The sequence below is a fragment of the Carcharhinus amblyrhynchos genome, chromosome 23, assembly GCF_965287045.1.
Source record: "Carcharhinus amblyrhynchos chromosome 23, sCarAmb.v2.hapA, whole genome shotgun sequence".
In the NCBI taxonomy this organism is placed as follows: domain Eukaryota; kingdom Metazoa; phylum Chordata; class Chondrichthyes; order Carcharhiniformes; family Carcharhinidae; genus Carcharhinus; species Carcharhinus amblyrhynchos.
Genome location: NC_137346.1, coordinates 52,627 through 73,671, shown reverse-complemented (window position 1 = coordinate 73,671; position 21,045 = coordinate 52,627). Strand labels below are relative to the sequence as shown.

The 21,045-nt window shown below is 45.8% G+C and overlaps 1 protein-coding gene across 1 annotated transcript in view; it reads left to right on the top strand.

The window, feature by feature from the left end:
- The window catches only part of LOC145357476 (integrin alpha-E-like), a 453,795-nt gene that overhangs the window by 396,681 nt on the left and 36,069 nt on the right, over nt 1–21,045 (top strand). Inside the window, exon 33 of the mRNA XM_080210848.1 lies at nt 14,604–14,678. Within this exon, the coding sequence (XP_080066974.1) occupies nt 14,604–14,678 (75 nt within the window). The remainder of the gene's footprint in view (nt 1–14,603; nt 14,679–21,045) is intronic.

Below are 21,045 nucleotides of genomic sequence, written 5' to 3'. Positions count from 1 at the left end.
TTTAGATTGGCTAGGAGGGAGTTAAAGAGAGAGTTAAGAAGGGCTAAAAGAGGACATGAGAAGACTTTGGCTGATAGGATTAAGGAGAATCCTAAGGCGTTCTATAGATATGTTAAGAACAAAAGGTTGGTTAGGACAAGATTAGGGCCAGTTAGAAACAGCAGTGGGAATTTATGTGTGGAACCGGAAGAGATTGGAGAGGCATTGAACCAATATTTCTCTTCGGTGTTCACGCAGGGGGACATAAATGTAGCTGTGGAGAACACTGGGTTACAGGGTTGTAAACTGGACAGTATTGCAGTTGACAAGGAGGATGTGCTAGTTATTCTTGAGGGTTTGAAAATAGATAAGTCCCCTGGGCCGGACGGGATTTACCCTAGGATTCTCTGGGAGGCAAGGGAGGAGATTGCAGAGCCTCTGGCTCTGATCTTCAGGTCGTCGTTGGTCACCGGTATAGTGCCAGAAGATTGGAGGATAGCGAATGTTGTCCCATTGTTTAAGAAGGGGAACAGAGACTTCCCCGGGAATTATAGACCAGTGAGTCTTACTTCTGTTGTGGGTAAGGTTTTAGAAAAAATTATTAGGGATAGGATTTATAGTTATTTGGAGAGTAATGAAATGATTAGAGATAGTCAGCATGGTTTTGTGGAGGGTAGGTCGTGCCTTACTAACCTTATTGAGTTTTTTGAGAAAGTGACCAAAGAGGTGGATGGGGATAAGGCAGTTGACGTGGTATATATGGACTTTAGTAAGGCGTTTGATAAGGTTCACCATGGAAGCCTTCTGCAGAAATTGCAGATGTATGGAATTGAGGGTGATTTAGGAAATTGGATTAGGAATTGGCTGGCGGATAGGAGACAAAGGGTAGTGGTTGATGGTAAGTATTCGACATGGAGTTCAGTTACGAGTGGTGTGCCTCAGGGATCTGTTTTGGGGCCACTGCTGTTTGTAATTTTTATAAATGATCTGGATGAGGGTATAGTTGGGTGGATTAGTAAATTTGCTGATGACACCAAAGTTGGAGGTTCGGTAGATTGTGAGGAAGGGTGTCTTAGTCTACAGGGAGACTTGGTCAAGTTGCAGAGCTGGGCCGAGAGGTGGAGGATGGAGTTTAATGCAGAAAAGTGTGAGGTAATTCACTTTGGTAGGAATAATGGATGTGTAGAGTATAGGGCTAACGGTAGGACTCTGAATAGTGTGGATGAACAGAGGGATCTAGGTGTATGTGTACATAGATCCCTGAAAGTTGGGAATCAAGTAGATAGGGTTGTTAGGAAGGCATACGGTGTCTTGGCGTTTATTGGTAGGGGGATTGAATTTAAGAGGCGCAGCGTCATGTTGCAACTGTACAAAACTCTGGTGCGTCCGCACTTGGAGTATTGTGTGCAGTTCTGGTCCCCACATTATAGGAAGGATGTGGAGGCTTTGGAGAGGGTGCAGAGGAGGTTTACCAGGATGTTGCCTGAAATGGAGGGGAGGTCCTGTGAGGAGAGACTGAGGGATTTGAGGTTGTTTTCATTAGAAAGAAGGCGGCTGCGAGAGGACCTTATTGAAACATATAAGATGATCAGAGGTTTGGATAGGGTGGACAGTGATAGTCTTTTTCCTCGGATGGAGAAAGCTAGCACAAGGGGACATAGCTTTAAATTAAGGGGGGGTAGTTATAGGACGGATGTCAGGGGTAGGTTCTTTACCCAGAGGGTGGTGAGGGATTGGAATGCCCTGCCTGCTGCAGTTGTAAATGCGCCTAGTTTGGGGGCGTTTAAGGGATCCGTGGATAGGTTTATGGATGGAAAAGGATTGGCTTAGGTTAGAGGGTCATTGTTTTTTAACTGGTCGGCGCAACATCGTGGGCCAAAGGGCCTGTTCTGCGCTGTAATGTTCTATGTTCTAAAACAGGTGGCAGAGTGGCACTGTTGATCAGGGATAGTGTCATGGCTGCAGAGAAGGTGGATGCCGTGGAGGGACTGTCTACGGAGTCTCTGTGGGTGGAATTAGGAACAGCAAGGGATTGATAACTTTGCTGGGTGTTTTCTGTAGACTGCCCAATAGTGACAGGGAAGTTGAGGTGCAGATAGGGAAACAAATCCTAGAGAGATGTAGTAATAACAGAGTTGTCGTGATGGGAGACTTTAATTTCCCAAACATCGACTGGAGTATCCCTAGGGTAAGGGGTTTGGATGGGGAAGAGTTTGCTAGGTGTGTTCAGGAGGGTTTCCTGACACAGCACGTCGCTAAGCCTATGAGAGCAGAGGCTGTACTTGACCTGGTGCTGGCTAATGAACCAGGACAGGTGTCGGATCTCTTGGTGGGAGAGCATCTCGGGGATGGCGATCATAATTCTATCTCCTTCACAATAGCATTGGAAAGAGTTAGAATCAGGCAGGCTAGGAAGGTGTTTGTCTGGAGAAAGGGGAAATATGAAGACATCAGGCAGATAATTGGATGAGTAAACTGGAAGGAGGTATTCTTGGGGAAAAGTACTGAAGGAAGGTGGCGGATTTTCAAGGAATGTTTGACATTCCTTGCTCAGAGAGCAAGGAGATGTTAAGGATCTAGAGGAGTATAAGTATTGTAGAAAGGAGCTTAAAAAGGAAATTAGGAGACCCAGAAGGGAACATGAGAAGGTCTTGGCATGTACGATTAAGGAGAATCCCAAGGCGTTCTACAAATATGTGAAGAGTAAAATGATGAGAAGTGAAGAGATTGGACCTATAAAAGGTGAAGGGGGAAAAGTCTGTGTGGAACCGGCAGAAGAAATGGCAGAGGTGCTTAATGAGTACTTTGCCTCGGTATTCACGGTGGAAAGTGATCTGGGAGGTTGTACTACAGGTTTGCGGCAGACTGAAAAGATTGAGTATGTGGATGTTAAGAAAGGGGATGTGTTGGAACTTTTAACTTCTATCAAGATAGATAAGTCGCCGGGACCGGATGGGATGTACCCCAGGTTACTGTGGGAGGTGAGGGAAGTGATTGCAGAGCCCCTGGCGATGATCATTGCGTTGTCAATGGAGACAGGAGAGGTTCCGGAGGATTGGAGGATTGCGGATGTGGTTCCTATTTTCAAGAAAGGGAACAGGGATAGCCCGGGAAATTACCGACCGGTGAGTTTGACTTCAGCGGTTGGTAAGTTGATGGAGAGGATTCTGAGGAACAAGATTTAGGAGCATTTAGAGAAGTTTAGAATGATCAGAAATAGTCAGCACGGCTTTGTCAAGGGCAGGTTGTGCCTTACGAGCCTAGTTGAGTTCTTTGAAAATGTGACTGAACACATTGACGAAGGAAGAGCGGTGGATGTGGTTTACATGGACTTCAGCAAGGCGTTTGATAAGGTCCCCCATGCAAGACTTCCTGAGAAGGTGAGAGGGCATGGTATCCAAGGGGCTGGTGCCTTGTGGACCCAGAACTGGCTTGCCTGCACAAGGCAGAGAGTGGTTGTGGATGGGTCTTTTTCTGCATGGAGGTCAGTCACCAGTGGAGTGCCCCAGGGATCTGTTCTAGGACCCTTGCTGTTTATCATTTTCATAAATGACCTGGATGAGGAAGTGGAGGGATGGGTTAGAAAGTTCGCCGACGATACGAAGGTTGGTGGTGTTATGGATGGTCTGGAGGGATGTCAGAAGTTGCAGCGGGACATAGATAGGATGCAAGAAGTGGCAGATGGACTTCAACGCAGATAAATGTGTAGTGGTCCATTTTGGCAGGACCAATGGGATGAAGGAGTACAATATCAAGGGTAGGAGTCTTAGCAGTGTTGAAGAGCAGAAGGATCTTGGGGTCCAGGTCCATAGGACTCTTAAATCAGCCTCGCAGGTGGAGGATGTGGTCAAGAAGGCATATGGTGTACTGGCCTTCATTAATCGAGGGATTTCATTTGGGAGTCGGGAGGTAATGCTGCAACTTTATAGGACCCTTGTCAGAACCCACTTGGAGTACTGTGTGCAGTTCTGGTCACCTCACTACAAGAAGGATGTGGAAGCTATTGAGAGGGTGCAGAGGTGATTTACAAGGATGTTGCATGGATTGGGAGGCATGCCTTATGAAGATAGGTTGAGGGAGCTAGGTCTCTTCTCCCTGGAGAAATGAAGGTTGAAAGGCGACCTGATAGAGGTTTATAAAATGTTGAAAGGAATAGATAGGGTGGATTCTCGGAGGCTATTTCCCAGGGCTGAAATAGTCACTACGAGAAGACACAGGTTTAAGGTGCTGGGAAGCAAGTACAGAGGAGATGTTAGGGGAAAGTTTTTCACTCAGAGGGTGGTGAGTGAGTGGAATAGGCTGCCATCGGTGCTGGTAGAGGCAAACTCGCTGGGGTCTTTTAAAAGACTTCTGGATGAGTATATGGGATTTAATGGGATTGGGAGTTACAGATAGTTCTATGGCTTGGTGGGTATGGATGTAATCAGTGCAACTTGTGGGCCGACGGGCCTGTTTGTGCTGTAGTGTTCTGTGTTCTATGTTCTATGTTCTATGATCAGAGGGTGAGACAGGGTGGATAGTGAGAGCCTTTTTACTCAGATGGTGATGGCTAACACAAGGGGACATAGCTTTAAATTGAGGGGTGATAAATATAGGACGGATGTCAGAGGGTAGTAAGGGCATGGAATGCCCTGCCGGCAGCAGTTGTGGACTCGCCAACTTTAAGGGCATTCAAATGGTCAGTGGATAGGCACATGGATAATATTGGAATAGTTTAGGTTAGAGGGTCATTAGATTGGCTCCACTGGTCGGCGCAACATCAAGGGCCGAAAGGCCTGTACTGTGCTGTAATGTTCTATCTGCTAGGGATGGCAGTGCAGGCAGTGCAGTGTTCCTCCTGTGGGATGTTTGAGGTGAGGGACACTGGTAGTGTCCCGGTTGATTACACCTGCAGGAAGTGCATCCATTTCCAGCTCCTTGAGGACTGTGTTAGGGACCTGGAGCTGGAACTGGAGGAACTATGGATCATTCGGGAAGCAGAGGCAGCTATTGATAAAAGTTACAGGGAGATAGTTACTGCTGAAAGTGATACGTGGGTGACTGCTAGAAGGGGTAAGAAGCAGTCAGAGCAGAGATTCCCCGTGGCTTTTCCTCTCCAAAATAAGTACTCTGTTTTGGATGCTGTTGGGGAGGAAGACTGAACTGGGGTAAGCCATGGGGTACAGGTCTCGGGAGTAGAGCCTGTCCTTGATGCTCAGATGGGAAGGGGGAAGAAGAGAACAGGATTAGTGATTGGGGATTCCATAGTTAAGGGGACAGATAGGAGAGTCTGTGGGAAAGAGCAAGACTCGCAGTTGGTATGTTGCCTCCCAGGTGCCAGGGTCTGTGATGTCTCTGATCGAGTGTTCGAGATCCTTAAGGGGGAGGGGAACCAGCCCCAAGTCATGGTTCACGTAGGCACCCATGACATAGGTGGGAAAAGAGACCGGGATGTAAGGCAGAAATTCAGGGAGTTCAGGTGGAAGCTTAGGGCTAAAACAAACAGAGTTGTTATCTCTGGTTTTTAACCTGTGCCGCGGGATAGCATGGAGAAGAAAAGGGAGAGAGAACATTTGAACTTGTGGCTAAAGGGATGGTGCAGGAGGGAGGGTTTCAGATACTTGGACAATTAGGTCTCATTCTGGGGAAGGTGGGACCTCTACAAAAGGGATGGTCTGCACCTGAACCAGAGGGGTACCAATATCTTGGGGGGAAAATTTGCCAATGCTATTCGGGGGGGTTTACACTGATTCGGGGGGGGGGTGGGAACCTGAATTGCAGGTCCAGTGTACAGGAGGATGAGAATAGGGAGGTCATGGATAAGGTTTCTAGGTCGCAGCAGGGTATGGGCAGGCGGGAGGGTGGGTTGAAGTGTGTATACTTTAATGCGAGGAGCATATGCAATAAGGTAGATGAACTTGCAGCCTGGATTGGTGCCTGGGACTTCGATGTTGTGGCCATTTCAGACACATGGATACAGCAGGGACAGGAATGGTTGTTGCAGGTTCCGGGGTTCAGATGTTTCAGTCAGAGCAGAGAAGGTGGTAGAAGAGGGGGAGGCATGGCATTGTTAGTCAAGGACTGTGTTATGGTGGCGGAAAGGATGTTTGATGTGGACCTGTCTATTGAGATAGTATGGGCTGAGATTAGAAACAAGGAGAGGTCACCCTGCTGGGAGTTTTTTATCAGCCTCCGAAAAGTTCCAGAGATGTAGAGGAAAGGATTGCAAAGATGATCCTTGATAGGAGCGAAAGTAACAGAGTAGTTGTTATGGGGGACTTTAACTTTACAAATATTGATTGGAAAAGCTATAGCTCAAGCACGTTAGAGGGGTCAGTTTTTGTCCAATGTGTGCAGGAAGGTTTCCTGACACAGTATGTAGATAGGCCAACAAGAGGTGAGGCCACATTGGATTTGGTACTGGGTAATGAACCAGACCAGGTGTTAGACTTGGAGATAGGTGAGCACTTTGGTGATAGTGACCACAATTCGGTTACGTTTACCTTAGTGATGGAAAGGGATAGGCATATACCGAAGGGCAGAAGTTATAGCTGGGGGAAAGGAAATTATGAGGCGATTAGGCGAGATTTAGGATACGTAGGTTAGAGTAGGAAACTGCAGGGGCTGGGAACAACTGAAATGTGGAGCTTGTTCAAGGAGCAGCCACTGCGAGTCCTTGATAAATATGTACCTGTCAGGCAGGGAGGAAGTGATCGAGCGAGGGAACCGTGGTGTACTAAAGAAGTTGAATCTCTAGTGAAGAAGAAGAAGGAGGCTTATGTATAGATGAGATGTGAAGGCTCAGTTAGGGCACTGGAGAGTTACAAATTAGCCAGGAAGGAGCTAAAGAGAGTGTTAAGAAGAGTTAGAAGAGGACATGAGAAGACATTGGGGGATAGGATCAAGGAGAACCCTAAAGCTTTCTATCGGCATGTCAAGAATAAAAGATTGGTTAGGGCAAGATTAGGGCCAGTCAGAGACAGTAGTGGGAAGTTGTGCGTGGAGCCTGAAGAGATAGGAGAGGCACTAAATGAATATTTTTCGTCAGTATTTATGCAGGACAAAGTCAATGTAGTCGAGGAGAATACTGAGATACAGGCTTTTAGACTAGATGGGATTGAGGTACTTAAGGACGAGATGTTAGCAATTCTCGAGAGAATGAAAATAGATAAGTCCCCTGGGCTGGATGGGATTTACCCTAGGATTCTCTGGGAGGCTAGGGAGGAGATTGCAGAGCCTTTGGCTTTGATCTTCATGTCGTCATTGGCTACAGGTATAGTGCTAGACGACTGGAGGATAGCAAATGCTGTCCCCTTGTTCAAGAAGGGGATTAGAGACCATCCTGGTAATTATAGACCAGTGAGCCTTACTTCTGTTATGGGCAAAGTTTTGGAAAGAATTATAAGGGATAGGATTTATAATCATTTGGAGAGAAATAAATTGATTAGGGACAGTCAACACGGTTTTGTGAAGGGTAGGTCATGCCTCACAAACCTTATCAAGTTTTTTGAAAAGGTGACCAAAGAGGTGGATAAGGGTAAGGCAGTTGATGTGGTGTATATGGATTTTAGCAAAGTGTTTGATAAGGTTCCACATGGTAAGCTACTGCAGAAAATGCAGATGCATGGGATTGAGGGTGATTTAGCAGTTTGGATCAGGCATTGGCTAGCTGATAGAAGACAGAGGGTTGTGGTTGATGGGAAATATTCAACCTGGAGTTCAGTTACAAGTGGTGTACCTCAGGGATCTGTTTTGGGGCCACTGCTGTTTGTCATTTTTATAAATGACCGAGATGAGGGTGTAGAAGGATGGGTTAGTAAATTTGCTGATGACACTAAAGTCGGAGGAATTGTAGACAGTGAGGATGGATGTTACAGTTTGCAGAGGGACATAGATAAACTGCAGAGCTGGACCGAGAGGTGGCAAATGGAGTTTAATATGGAAAAGTGTGAGGTAATTCACTTTGGAAAGAGTAACAGGAGTACAGAATATAGGGCTAATGGAAGGACTCTTAGTAGTGTCGATGAGCAGAGAGATCTCGGTGTACATGTGCATAGATCCCTGAAAGTTGGCACCCAGGTTGATAAGGCTGTTAAGAAGGCATACGGTGTGTTAGCTTTTATTGGTAGAGGGATTGAATTTCGGAGCCGTGAGATCATGTTGCAACTGCACAAAACTCTGGTGCGGCCGCACTTGGAGTATTGCGTACAGTTCTGGTCTCCGCATTATAAGAAGGATGTGGAGGCATTGGAAAGGGTGCAGGGGAGGTTTACCAGGATGTTGCCTGGTATGGTGGGAAGGTCTTATGAGGAAAGGCTGAGAGACTTGAGGTTGTTTTCGTTGGAGAGAAGAAGGTTGAGAGGTGACCTAATTGAGGCATACAAGATGATCAGAGGGTTAGATAGGGTGGACAGTGAGAGCCTTTTTCCTCGGATGGTGATGGCTAACACGAGGGGACATAGCTTTAAATTAAGGGGTGGTAATTATAGGACGGATGTCAGAGGTAGGTTCTTTACTCAGAGGGTAGTAAGGGCGTGGAATGCCCTGCCTGCAGCAGTTGTGGACTCGCCAACTTTGCATCTGTTTAAGACTTTCGTTAGGCCGCATTTGGAGTATTATGTACTATTCTGGTCACCTCACTACCGGAAGGATGTTGATGCATTGGAAAGGGTGCAGAAGAGATTTACCAGGATGTTGCCTGGTTTGGACGATATGGACTATGAAGAAAGGTTGAACAAACTTGGATTGTTTTCATTGGAGTGTCAGGGGATGAGGGGGTACCTGATAGAGGTTTACAAGATTATGACAGGCTTGGATAGAGTGGATAGTCAGAATCTTTTTCCCAGGGCTGAAAGGTCAATTATGCAGGGACATAGGTTGAAAGTGAGAGGGAAAAAGTTTAAAAGAGATGTAAGGGGCAAGCTTTTCACACAGAGGGTGGTGAATTCCTGGAACCTCAAGTTAAAAAGGAAATACAGAAGGAGGAGTTGGAAGCATATTCTATAACAACGTTCAAGATCCATGAATAGCCACCAAATTAAACCTGTTGGTCTTTAACCTGGTGTTGTGAGACTTCTTACTGTAGATACATGAGTAGGCAGGAAATAGAGGGAAATGGACAATGTAGAGGCAAGAAAATATTAGATTAGAGAGGCACTTGTGTCGGCACAGACTTGGTGGGCCGTCGGGCCAGTTCCTGTGCTGTACTGTTCTTTCTTCTTTGCATTAGAGATTGACTTGCTCCTGTGTCTCTTAAATGGTAATTTGTTTACCCATTCTTCGTGGGACACGAGTAAATTTTTTCACAAGATCTGGCACCTTATCAACGAACCTCCGAATTGGCTGCACATTCTTTTGCACCTCTTTTGCTTCAACTGGGCTTTCCTGTACCACTTTAACAAATTCCACTGGCTTATCCTGTTTTACCACGTCAATCTTCCTGCAACTTTGCGTGGCCTAATTTATTACAGTTAAAACATGACGCTTTTCATTTCTCTTCCACCTCCTGTACTTCCTTTTTAACCTGAGGTACACTGTCTTTAGTATCTCTCACAAGATCTCCTTTACCTTTACCACCTGAGATTTCTCTTTTCCCCCGTTTCAATTCCTCACAGGCTGAAAGTGTTGTCAGAAACTAAACTTTGATTTATGAACTAATTCATAATTATCTGCCATTTCTGCTGCTAACCTTGCAGTTTTGTCCTTCTGCTCTTCCACATTAGTTCTCACTACATCAAGAAATGGATTTTTAAACTCTTCCAAAATAATAATTTCTCTAAGATTTTCATACATCTGGTCTATTTTCAAAACCTTTATCCACCAATCAAAATTACTTTATTTGATGCTTTCAAATGTTTGACCAGGTTCTTTCCTTAGATTTCTAAACCATTATCTTCAGGCATCTGGCATCAGTTCATGTGCACCTAAGATTGAGCTTTTTACCTGATCATAATGCCAAGACTCTTCCTCTGATAGTGATGCAAATACCACACTAGCTCTCCCTACCAATTATGTTTGAATCAGTAATACCCTTATGGTCTGTGGGTGTTTCATCTGTTTAGCTACTTTCTCAAATGAAATGAAAAAGACTTCTACATCCTTCTCATCAAACCTTGACAATGCTTGGACATATTTAAATAGATCCCAACAGGTCTTTGACTATGATGTTATTGTTCTTTCTCACTGTCCTCATCACAATTCTCAAATTTTCCCTTTACCTCCACCAATTTAAACTGACATTCTTTTTTTATTGCCAGTTGCAGAAGTTCAAATTCTCCCTTTCTTCTGCTAGGGCTGTCCTTCCTTTTCTTTTTCCCTTGCCTGCAATTTAAGCAGTCTTATTTCTTTCTCTTGTCGCAATTCAAATTGTTTCAATTCTTTTTCATGTTCAAGCTGTTTCACTTGTAAATTAATTCTAGTCATTTCCAATTACTCTGACTGTATTCTGGCAAAATTAAATGCAGAGCTATCATCGCAATCACGTCCCCCTTCCTCACACCGTCAGGTAATATTAACTGCAGCATTTGTGCCAATTCCAAAAGCTGTTTTAATCACCTTTTGTAAACCACCCTGAGTGACTTCTTCCACCCCCATGAACTTCTTAGCCTCTGAAGGAGCCATTATTCCACAGGCACTTCCTATTTAAACCTGAATACAACACTTGAAAAGAAAACACAAATATGCTCACCACTCACTGTTGTTGAGTCCAGTATTCTCAAATCAATCAAGGAATATAGATTTAAATCCTACAAATAGCCCTCAGTTGTTATTATCCAGGTCAGAAACTGCAAGGTATTTTATGAAGATCCCCTTCTGAAAAGGGATCAAGAGATATGGGAAGAAGGTAGGAACAGGATATTGAATTTGCTGATCAGCCATGATCAAGATGAATGGCAGAGCAGGCTTGAAGAGCCGAATGGCCTACTCCTGCTTCTAGTTTCTATGTTTCTATGTAACTCAATCTAGATCATAAGTTTTGCAATTTGAATTTGGCATAGCTAAGCACAAGTTGCTTCACTGCAGATATGATTCAAATGACCAACTAGGGAGCTTTTATCGAACAAAATTTACCTTTTACCAAGTACAAACATGAATAAAATATGATATTGTATAAACCTTAACAACTAAATGCACTGTTCCAAACAAACAAGCCCCATAAACACCTTTTTTGGGATTAGCATAGGAAGCTCTTATGTTCTCATTTTGTTGTTGGACTCTGCAGCTTTTTTGACACACACCCAGGCAAGATTTAAGTTAGAACAGCTTCAAAAAACACCAGAAAGAGAAAGAGAGAGACAGAACACTACATCCAGCCTGAAGTGCAAACACTTCTAACTAGCCAACAGCCAAAACTGAAAGCAAAAGAACTTTTGACAGAGAAAATACCTGTCCCACCTGACCATCAATCATTCAATCACAATTCAAAAGGTCATAAACTCCCAGAAAGTGCATTAGGCCCAGAGTAAAAATAAACAACACATCATTTATACCATTTAAGCAGCAATAAAAGGACATCTAATCAGGCAGCTGGTGTCACAATGCAAAAAAAAGCTGCTTATAACTGCAGAGAACATGATTAAAAAATACATTTCTTAAAGACACAGTAGCTTCACAATTGTGAAAGTAGCAGAAGATGATTCTGTCATAGAGTCATAGAGGTTTACAGTATGGAAACTTGTCCATGCCGTCCTTTATTTTAAATACCCCTAAGCTAATCCCAATTACCCACATTTGCCGCATATCCCTCTAATCCCATTTAATTATCTAAATGCTTTTTAAAAGACAAAATTGTACCCAGTTGAGCACACTATTCTGAGGAACTCATAGAATCTATGGCATGGAGACAGGCCCTTTGGTCCAAACTGGGCCATGCCGATCATAATGCCCATCTAAGCTAACCCCATTTGCCTGCATTTGGCCCATATCCTTCTAAACCTTTCCTATTAATGAATCTGTCCAAATGCCTTTTAAATATTGTCAATGTCCCTGCCTCAAACATTTCCACTTACAGTTCACTCCACATACGTAACCCCCCTCTGTGTAAAAAAGTTGCTCCTCAGGTTTGCCTTAATTCTTTCCCCTCTTAACTGAAACCTATGCCCTCTATTCTTGATTCCCCAGTCCCTGGGAAAAAGATTGAGAGCATTCACCCTATCCATGCCTCTCATTATCTTATGCACCTCTATAAGATCACTCTTCAGTCTCCCATCTCATTTTCTCCAAAGAAAAAATCCAAGCCTGTCCAATCTGTCCCTATAACTCAGTCCCTTGAGCCCCGGTAACATCCTTGTGAACCTTTTCTGCATGCTCTCCAGTTTAATAACATCTTTCCTATAGCAAGGCGACCAAAACGGAACACAATATTCCAGGTGCAGCCTCACCAACGTCCTGTACAACTGCAACTTCCCAACTTCTATACTCAGTGCCCTGACTGATAAAGGCCTGCCTGCCAAAAGCCTTCTTCACTGCCCTTCCTACCTGTGACACCACCTTTAGAAGCCATGCACCTGAACTCCAACGTTGCTGTGTTCTATGATACTCCCTAAGGTCCTACCATTCATTGAGAAAGAAGTCTTACCTTGATTTGACTTTCCAAAATGCAACACCTCACACTTATCTGTATTGAACTCCGTTTGCCATTTCTTGGCCCACTTCTCCAGCTGATGAAGATCTTGCTGCAATTTTTGATAACTTTCCTCATTGTCTGCAATACCATCTATTTTAGATCATCTGCAAACTCCTGCAGCTTTGTCTGGGTTTGAATTGATTGACTTCCAAAGAACATAATCTGCTTCTTTTGTGATAGGCGTAATTCTAATCGGTGGAGAGATTGCTCTCTGATTTCCATTGAATTGAATTGTTAAGGTTCCTTGATGCCAACTTTCATCAAATTATGCCTTAATATCAAAGGCAGCCCTTCTTACTTAACTTCTGGAATTCAGTAAGACTATAATGAAGTCTGAAGACATGTTGTCCTGGCAGAACCCAAACTAGATATTGGTGAGCAGTTTTAATGCTGCGCTGTCACTTGATTACATTGTTAATTACTGTGCTGCTGATGAGAGTGGACAGGTTGAATTTGTCCTTTTTCTGGATAAGGTATACTTGGGCAGTTTTACACATTGCCAAGTACAAAGAACATTACAGCACAGGAACAGGCCCTTCAACCCTCCAAGCCTGCACTGACCATGCTGCCTGACTTAACTAAAGCCCCCAATCCTTCTGGGGACCATGTCCTTGTATTCCCATCCTATTCAGGAGATGACAGTGTTGCCAATGTACTGGAACAGCTTGACTCGGGATGTAGAAATATTTAGGAATACAATCAAGGCCCATAGCCTTTGCTGTATCCAGTGATTCCAGATGTTTCATGCTGTCACATGGAATTAATCAAATTGGCTGAAGACTGGCATCTGTGATTCTGGAGACCTCTGAAGGATCATCCACTTGACACTCCTAGAAGAAGATTGTTGCAAATGCTTCACAGAGTCAGAGTTGTACAGTGCAATAAAGCCCCTTTGGCCCACTGAATCTACACCGATAATAACTACCATAGAATCATAGAATCCCTACAGTACAGCAGAAGGCCATTTGGCCCATTGAGTCTGCACCGACTACAATCTCACTCAGGCCCTATCCCAATAACCCCATGCAGTTACCCTGATAATCCTCCTGACGCTAGGGTCAATTTAGTGTGGCCAGTCTACCTAACCTGCACATCTTCGGAGTGTGGGAGGAAACTGGAGCACCCAGAGAAAACCCACGCAGACACGGGGAAAATGTGCAAACTCCACACAGGCAGTGACCCGAGGCCGGAATTGAAACTGGGTTCCTGGCGCTGAGGCAGCAATGCTAAATCACTGTGCCACTGTGCCGCCCACTATTTTTCACTGATGTGCTGCTCTCCACCATCATTGAGGATGGGGATGTTTGTGGAGCCTCCTCTGACGATGTTACTTGTTTATCATCTTTCATGTTGCATATGGCAGGGCTGTGGAGTTTTGATCTGATCCATTGGTTCTGGGATAGCTCAGCTCTCTCTATTCTTCCTCTGCTGTTTAACATGCATGCAGTACTATGTGTTATAAGGTCTTGGGCATAGTTTAATAGATCTTATTAACATAGTCATTGTCTTTGATAGTTTGACAGTAAGTATTTATTAACAATGAGAAATTTTATACATAGGTTCAGTACAGGTTCAAGCAAGGGGCCGTCTCCATGCATGCTTCTACACAAGGCTCTGTCCAAATCTACACTGACTCCTAGGTGCGGGTCGTGTGTTCCCTTATGTCACTGTAGACTGCTCCTTCAATTCCTCGGTTAACCAGGATTCCCCTTTCTTCATAATAAGAAGTCTCACAGCACCAGGTTAAAGTCCAGTGAGTTTATTTGGAATCATGAGCTTTTAGAATGTTGCTCCTTCATCCTGAAAGCTCGTGATTCCAAATTAACCTGTTGGACTTTAACCTGGTGTTGAGACTTCTTACTGTGCCCACCCCAGTCCAAAGCTGGCATCTCCATATCATTTCTTCATGATTGTTGTGGAATGAGCAATCTCCCTGGATAAAAGATTCCACTCTTACTTTTATTGACTCATATGAGACTTAGTTGGGTATCTGGAACTAAACACATTTTTCTTTTCACAGGAATTTTTGAAACATTGTGGGAAAATACAGAAGAACATAAAACAACGGCCAGCACAGAAAGGAAAAGATCAATGGGTACCTTTTTCAATTGTTTTCTAAAACTTTATATGCTACATTCAATCAAACAGCATCTTGCCAAGATACAGCACCACATCCCAAGTTGGGAAAAGAAGGGTTTAAATTACCAGGAGAGAAAATTAAAGCACAAAGTAACAAGCAAAAAATATAAAAGATGTTCTTTTAGAGGAATGGAGGAGTTTGGTGAGAGGCGGATGAACAGGATGGGAGGAGAGAGGTTTGGGATGAGGGAGGAGAGGGGATTGAAGAGGAAATAGTATAGGAGATGGAGAAGAGGCTGCGGAGGTTGGATGGGAGGGTTTGATGAGAGGGTGAGTAGGTTTAGTCAATCAGTGAAAGAAAACATGTGTTTGTTAGGTCTAATGTTGAGGATTAGGTGAAGTTTGTGTGCTAAATCTTAGCAAAAAATGGCAGAGCGTTGTATTTGGTGAGAAAGTGGGTATCTTTCTCTCCAGAATGTCTCCAGATATTCAGCCACAAAAAATCAAGGAAGCGGGTTTTGCACAGTCATACAGCAGGGCATAGAACATAGAACATTACAGCGCAGAACAGGCCCTTCGGCCCACGATGTTGCGCCGACCAGTTACAAAACAATGACCCTCTAACCTAAACCAATCCCTTCTCGTCCATAAACCCATCCACGGACCTCTTAAACGTCCCCAAACTAGGCGCATTTACAACCGCAGCAGGCAGGGCATTCCAATCCCTCACCACCCTCTGGGTAAAGAACCTACCCCTGACATCCGTCGTATAACTACCACCCCTTAATTTAAAGCCATGCCCCCTCGTGCTAGATTTCTCCATCAGAGGAAAAAGGCTATTACCATCCACCCTATCTAAACCTCTAATCATCTTATATGTTTCAATAAGATCCCCTCTTAGCTGCCTTCTTTCCAGCGAAAACAACCCCAAATCCCTCAGCCTCTCCACATAGGACCTCCCCTCCATACCAGGCAACATCCTGGTAAACCTCCTCTGCACCCTCTCCAAAGCCTCCACATCCTTCCTGTAATGTGGGGACCAGAACTGCACACAGTACTCCAAGTGCGGCCGCACCAGAGTTGTGTACAGTTGCAACATGACGCTGCGACTCCTAAATTCAATCCCCCTACCAATAAACGCCAAGACACCGTATGCCTTCTTAACAACCTTATCTACTTGACTCCCAACTTTCAGGGATCTATGTACACATACACCTAGATCCCTCTGCTCATCCACACTATTCAAAGTCCTCCCGTTAGCCCTATACTCAACACATCTGTTATTCCTACCAAAGTGAATTACCTCACACTTCTCCGCATTAAACTCCATCCGCCACCTCTCAGCCCAGCTCTGCAACCTGTCTAAGTCTTCCTGCAAACTATGACACCCTTCATCACTATCTACCACACCTCCGACTTTGGTGTCATCAGCAAACTTACTAATCCACCCAACTATACCCTCATCCAGATCATTAATAAAAATTACAAACAGCAGTGGCCCCAAAACAGATCCCTGAGGCCCACCACTCGAAACCGAACTCCATGATGAATATTTACCATCAACCACCACCCTCTGTCTCCTATCCGCTAGCCAATTCCTGATCCAATTACCTAAATCACCCTCAATCCCATACATCTGCATTTTCTGCAGAAGCCTTCCATGGTGAACCTTATCAAACGCCTTACTAAAATCCATATACACCACGTCCACTGCCTTACCCCCATCCACCTCTTTGGTCACTTTCTCAAAAAACTCAATAAGGTTAGTAAGGCACGACCTACCCGCCACAAAACCATGCTGACTATCTCCAATCAACTCATTACTCTCCAAATAACTATAAATCCTATCCCGAATAATTTTTTCTAAAACCTTGCCCACAACAGAAGTGAGACTCACCGGTCTATAATTCCCGGGGAAGTCTCTGTTCCCCTTCTTAAACAATGGGACAACATTCGCTAACCTCCAATCTTCCGGTACTATACCAGAGGCCAACGACGACCTGAAGATCAGAGCCAGAGGCTCTGCAATCACTTCTCTTGCCTCCCAGAGAATCCTGGGGTAAATCCCATCCAGACCAGGGGACTTATCTATTTTCAGACCCTCCAGAATATGTAGCACATCCTCCTTATCAACTGCAACACTGTCAATTCTACTCCCCTGCAATCCAGTGTCCTCCTCAGCTATATCCATGTCCCCTTGCGTGAACACCGAAGAGAAATATTGGTTCAATGCCTCTCCAATCTCCTCCGGTTCCACACATAACTTCCCTCTGCTGTCTATAACTGGCCCTAATCTTGCCCTAACCAACCTTCTGTTCTTAACATACCTATAGAACGCCTTAGGATTCTCCTTAATCCTATCAGCCAAAGTCTTCTCATGTCCTCTTTTAGCCCTTCTTAGCTCACTCTTCAACTCCCTCCTAGCCAATCTAAAGTTTTCTAGTGCACTACCCGAGCCCTCACGTCTCATCCGAACATAAGCCTCCTGTTTCCTCTTAACCAACGAAAAAACTTTTTTTGGTGCACCACGGTTCCCTAGCCTTACCAATTCCTCCTTGCCTGACAGGGACATACCTATCACGGACTCGCAGTAGCTGCTCCTTGAAAAAACTCCACATTTCAGACATTCCCAGTCCCTGTAATCTCCTAGTCCAACCTATGCTTCCTAATTCTCTCCTAATAGCCTCATAATTACCCTTCCCCCAGCTAAAACCACTAGCCCGAGGTTCATTCCTATCCCTTTCCATCACTAAGGTGAACGTAACCGAATTGTGGTCACTATCACCAAAATGCACATCAACTTCCAAGTCTAGCACCTGGTCTGGCTCATTTCCCAGCACCAAATCCAATATAGCCTCACCTCTAGTTGGCCTATCTACATACTGAGTCAAAAAACTTTCCTGCACGCTTTGTACAAAAACTGACCCCTCTAACGAGCTAGAGCTATAACAATTCCAATCAATATTAGTAAAGTTAAAATCCCCCATAACAATTACCCTATTACTTTCACTCCTAACCAGGATCATCTCCGCAATCCTTTCCTCAACCTCTCTAGAACTTTTAGGAGGTCTATAAAAGACTCCCAACAGGGTGACCTCTCCTCTCCTATTTCTAATCTCCGCCCATACTACCTCAACAGACAAGTCCTCATCAAACTTCCTCTCTGACACTGTGATACAATCCCTGACCAATAATGCTACCCCTCCCCCCTTCTACCTCCTTCTCTACTCCGACTAAAACATTTGAACCCCGGGACCTGCAGCAACCATTCCTGCCCCTGCTCTATCCATGTCTCTGAAATGGCCACAACATCGAAGTCCCAGGTACTGATCCACACTGCAAGTTCATCCACTTTATTGCGAATACTCCTCGCATTAAAGTAGACGCATTTCAAACCCTGCTCCACCCCACCCCTGCGATGCTGTGCATTGCAGTCCCCATCTATGCCCCCCTCACTTTCAACCCCTCTACTCAGGATCCCACCCCACCTCCGAATCAGTTTAAACCTAACTGGATAGCCATAGCAAATTTACCCCCCAGGATATTGGTCCCCCTCTGATTCAGGTGCAGACCATCCCTCATATAGAGGTCCCACCTTCCCCAGAATGAGCCCCAATTGCTCAAGTACCTGAACCCCTCCCTCCTGCACCAACCCCTCAGCCACGAGTTCAAACTTTCCCTCTCTCTATTCCTCTCTAAACTATCCCGTGGCACAGGCAAGAGTCCGGAGATAACCACTCTATCAGACTTGGCCTTTAGCTTCCACCCCAACTCCATAAATCTCTGCTTAATATCCCCTTCCCTTAACCTCCCTATGTCATGTGTCCCCACATGAACTATAACTTGGGGTTGTTCTCCCTCTCCCCTAAGAGTCCTGAATACCCTTTCCGATACATCCCGGACCCCAGCCCCTGGTAGGCAACACACCAGCCCTGAGTCCCTACCTTTACTTCCAACTCTCTTATCTGTCCCTTTAACTGTGGAGTCCCCAATCACGAGGCCCAATCTTCTACAGCCCCTAACCACCTGAGCTTTCACACTAGGCTCTCCCCCAGCAGCCTGCTCCCTTTGACTATCCCCAGTTGATTCCTCCTCAACTGTAGCCTCCAGGACCGAAAACCTATTTTGGAGGGGAACAGCCCCAGGGGATTGTCCCCCCACCTGCTTCTTTCCCCTCTTCCTGGCAGTGACCCAAGACTCATTTCTAGGAGTGACTATCTCCTTATAACTCCTATCAATTTCCACCTCCGCCTCCCGAATTATGCGGAGTTCCTCTAATTCCACCTCCAGCTCCTTTACACGCTCCTCCAGAAGCTGCAATCTAACACACTTCCTACAAGTAAAATCACCTGAAACACTACTGGAGTCCCTCACCACATACATCCCACAGGAGATGCAGCTTACTGCCTGAACTGCCATCCCTGAAGCAATTACCAGCAGAAAAATAAAAAATATAATAAAAAAAAACTTCCCCCACACTTATAATTAGGTTAGAGGAGGTGGGAGGGTGGGATTCTCTACCAGTGTAGAGGGTCGGGTATCCTCTCTACACTAATTTATAGGGTTAGGGGCCCGAGAAAAAAAAACTACAAATACCGGCAAGCGTCCTAGTGACGACTTCCTGTTTCTAACTAATTTTAAAAAAACCGCCGAAACTCGCAACTTTGAAACTATAAATAAAACGTTAAACAATAAAAACAGAAAAATGTACCTGTTTGCTGCCTCCTCTCACGCCCAAAAATCGCTGCCTCTCGATACTGCTCCTCAGGAACAATGAGCTCCTCAGGAACAATGAACATGGCCTCAACACACAGGCAAAACCCGACTACACAGAGATCGGGATGCCAAATTTAAAGTGTGCCCCAATCATAACCTGAGTAAGCCTCCCCCGACACCCTGCGCCCACAGAGGAGTCAAGTGCTCCCCTCCCCACCCCATCAGATGTCAGCACATCTCTATTCCTCACCAATCATCAAACCCTTCCCCAAATAAGAACATAAGAAACAGGAGCGGGAGTAGGCCATCTAGCCCTTCGAGCCTGCCCCGCCATTCAATGAGATCATGGCTGATCTGTCGTGTCTCAGTTCCACATTCCCGCCCTCTCCCCGTAACCCTTAATCCCCTTGCCTATCAAAAACCTATCAACCCGCGTTTTAAATATATTTAGCGAGGCAGCCTCCACCACTTCAATGGGCAGAGATTCACCACCCTTTGAGTCAACTCCGTTCTAAACTGTCCCCCCCCCTTTATCTTGAGGCTGTGCCCTCTAGTCCTACTGTCCATTCTGAGCGGGAAGAGCCTCTCCACCTCTATCCTATCCATCCCATTCATCATCTTATATGTCTCAATGAGATCTCCCCTCATTCTTCTAAACTCTAACGAGTACAAGCCTAGTTTATTCAGTTTGGGGGTGTGGAGGGGGTTTGGGGGTGTGGTGGGGGTTTGGGGAGAGGGAGTTTGGGAGTTTGGAGGGGGTTTGGGGAGAGGGAGGTTGGGGGTGTGGAGGGGGTTTGGGGAGAGGGAGTTTGGGGGTGTGGAGGGGGTTTGGGGAGAGGGAGTTTGGGGGTGTGGAGGGGGTTTGGGGAGGGGGGTTTGGGGGTGTGGAGGGGGTTTGGGGTGAGGGGGTTTGGGGACAGGGGGTTTGGGGGTGTGGAGGGGGTTTGGGGAGGGGGGGTTTGGGGGTGTGGAGGGGGTTTGGGGAGAGGGGGTTTGGGGTGAGGGGGTTTGGGGACAGGGGGTTTGGGGGTGTGGAGGGGGTTTGGGGTGAGAGGGTTTGGGGGTATGGAGGGGGTTTGGGGAGAGGGGGTTTGGGGGTATGGAGGGGGTTTGGGGAGAGGGGGTTTGGGGGTATGGAGGGGGTTTGGGGAGAGGGGGTTTGGGGGTATGGAGGGGGTTTGGGGAGAGGGGGTTTGGGGGTGTGGAGGGGGTTTGGGTTGAGGGGGTTTGGGGAGAGGGGGTTTGGGGGTGTGGAGGGGGTTTGGGGAGAGGGGGTTTGGGGGTGTGGAGGGGGTTTGGGGAGAGGGGGTTTGGGGGTGTGGAGGGGGTTTGGGGGTGTGGAGGGGGTTTGGGGTGTGGAGGGGGTTTGGGGAGAGGGAGTTCGGGGGTGTGGAGGGGGTTTGGGGAGAGGGGGTTTGAACATAAGAACATAAGAAATAGGAGCAGGAGTAGGCCATCTCGCCCCTCGAGCCTGCCCCGCCATTCAATAAGATCATGGCTGATCTGTCGTGTCTCAGTTCCACATTCCCGCCCTCTCCCCATAACCCTTAATCCCCTCGCCTATCAAAAACCTATCAACCCGCACTTAAAAATATTTAGCAAGGCAGCCTCCACCACTTCAACGGGCAGAGAATTCCAGAGATTCACCACCCTTTGAGTGAAGAAGT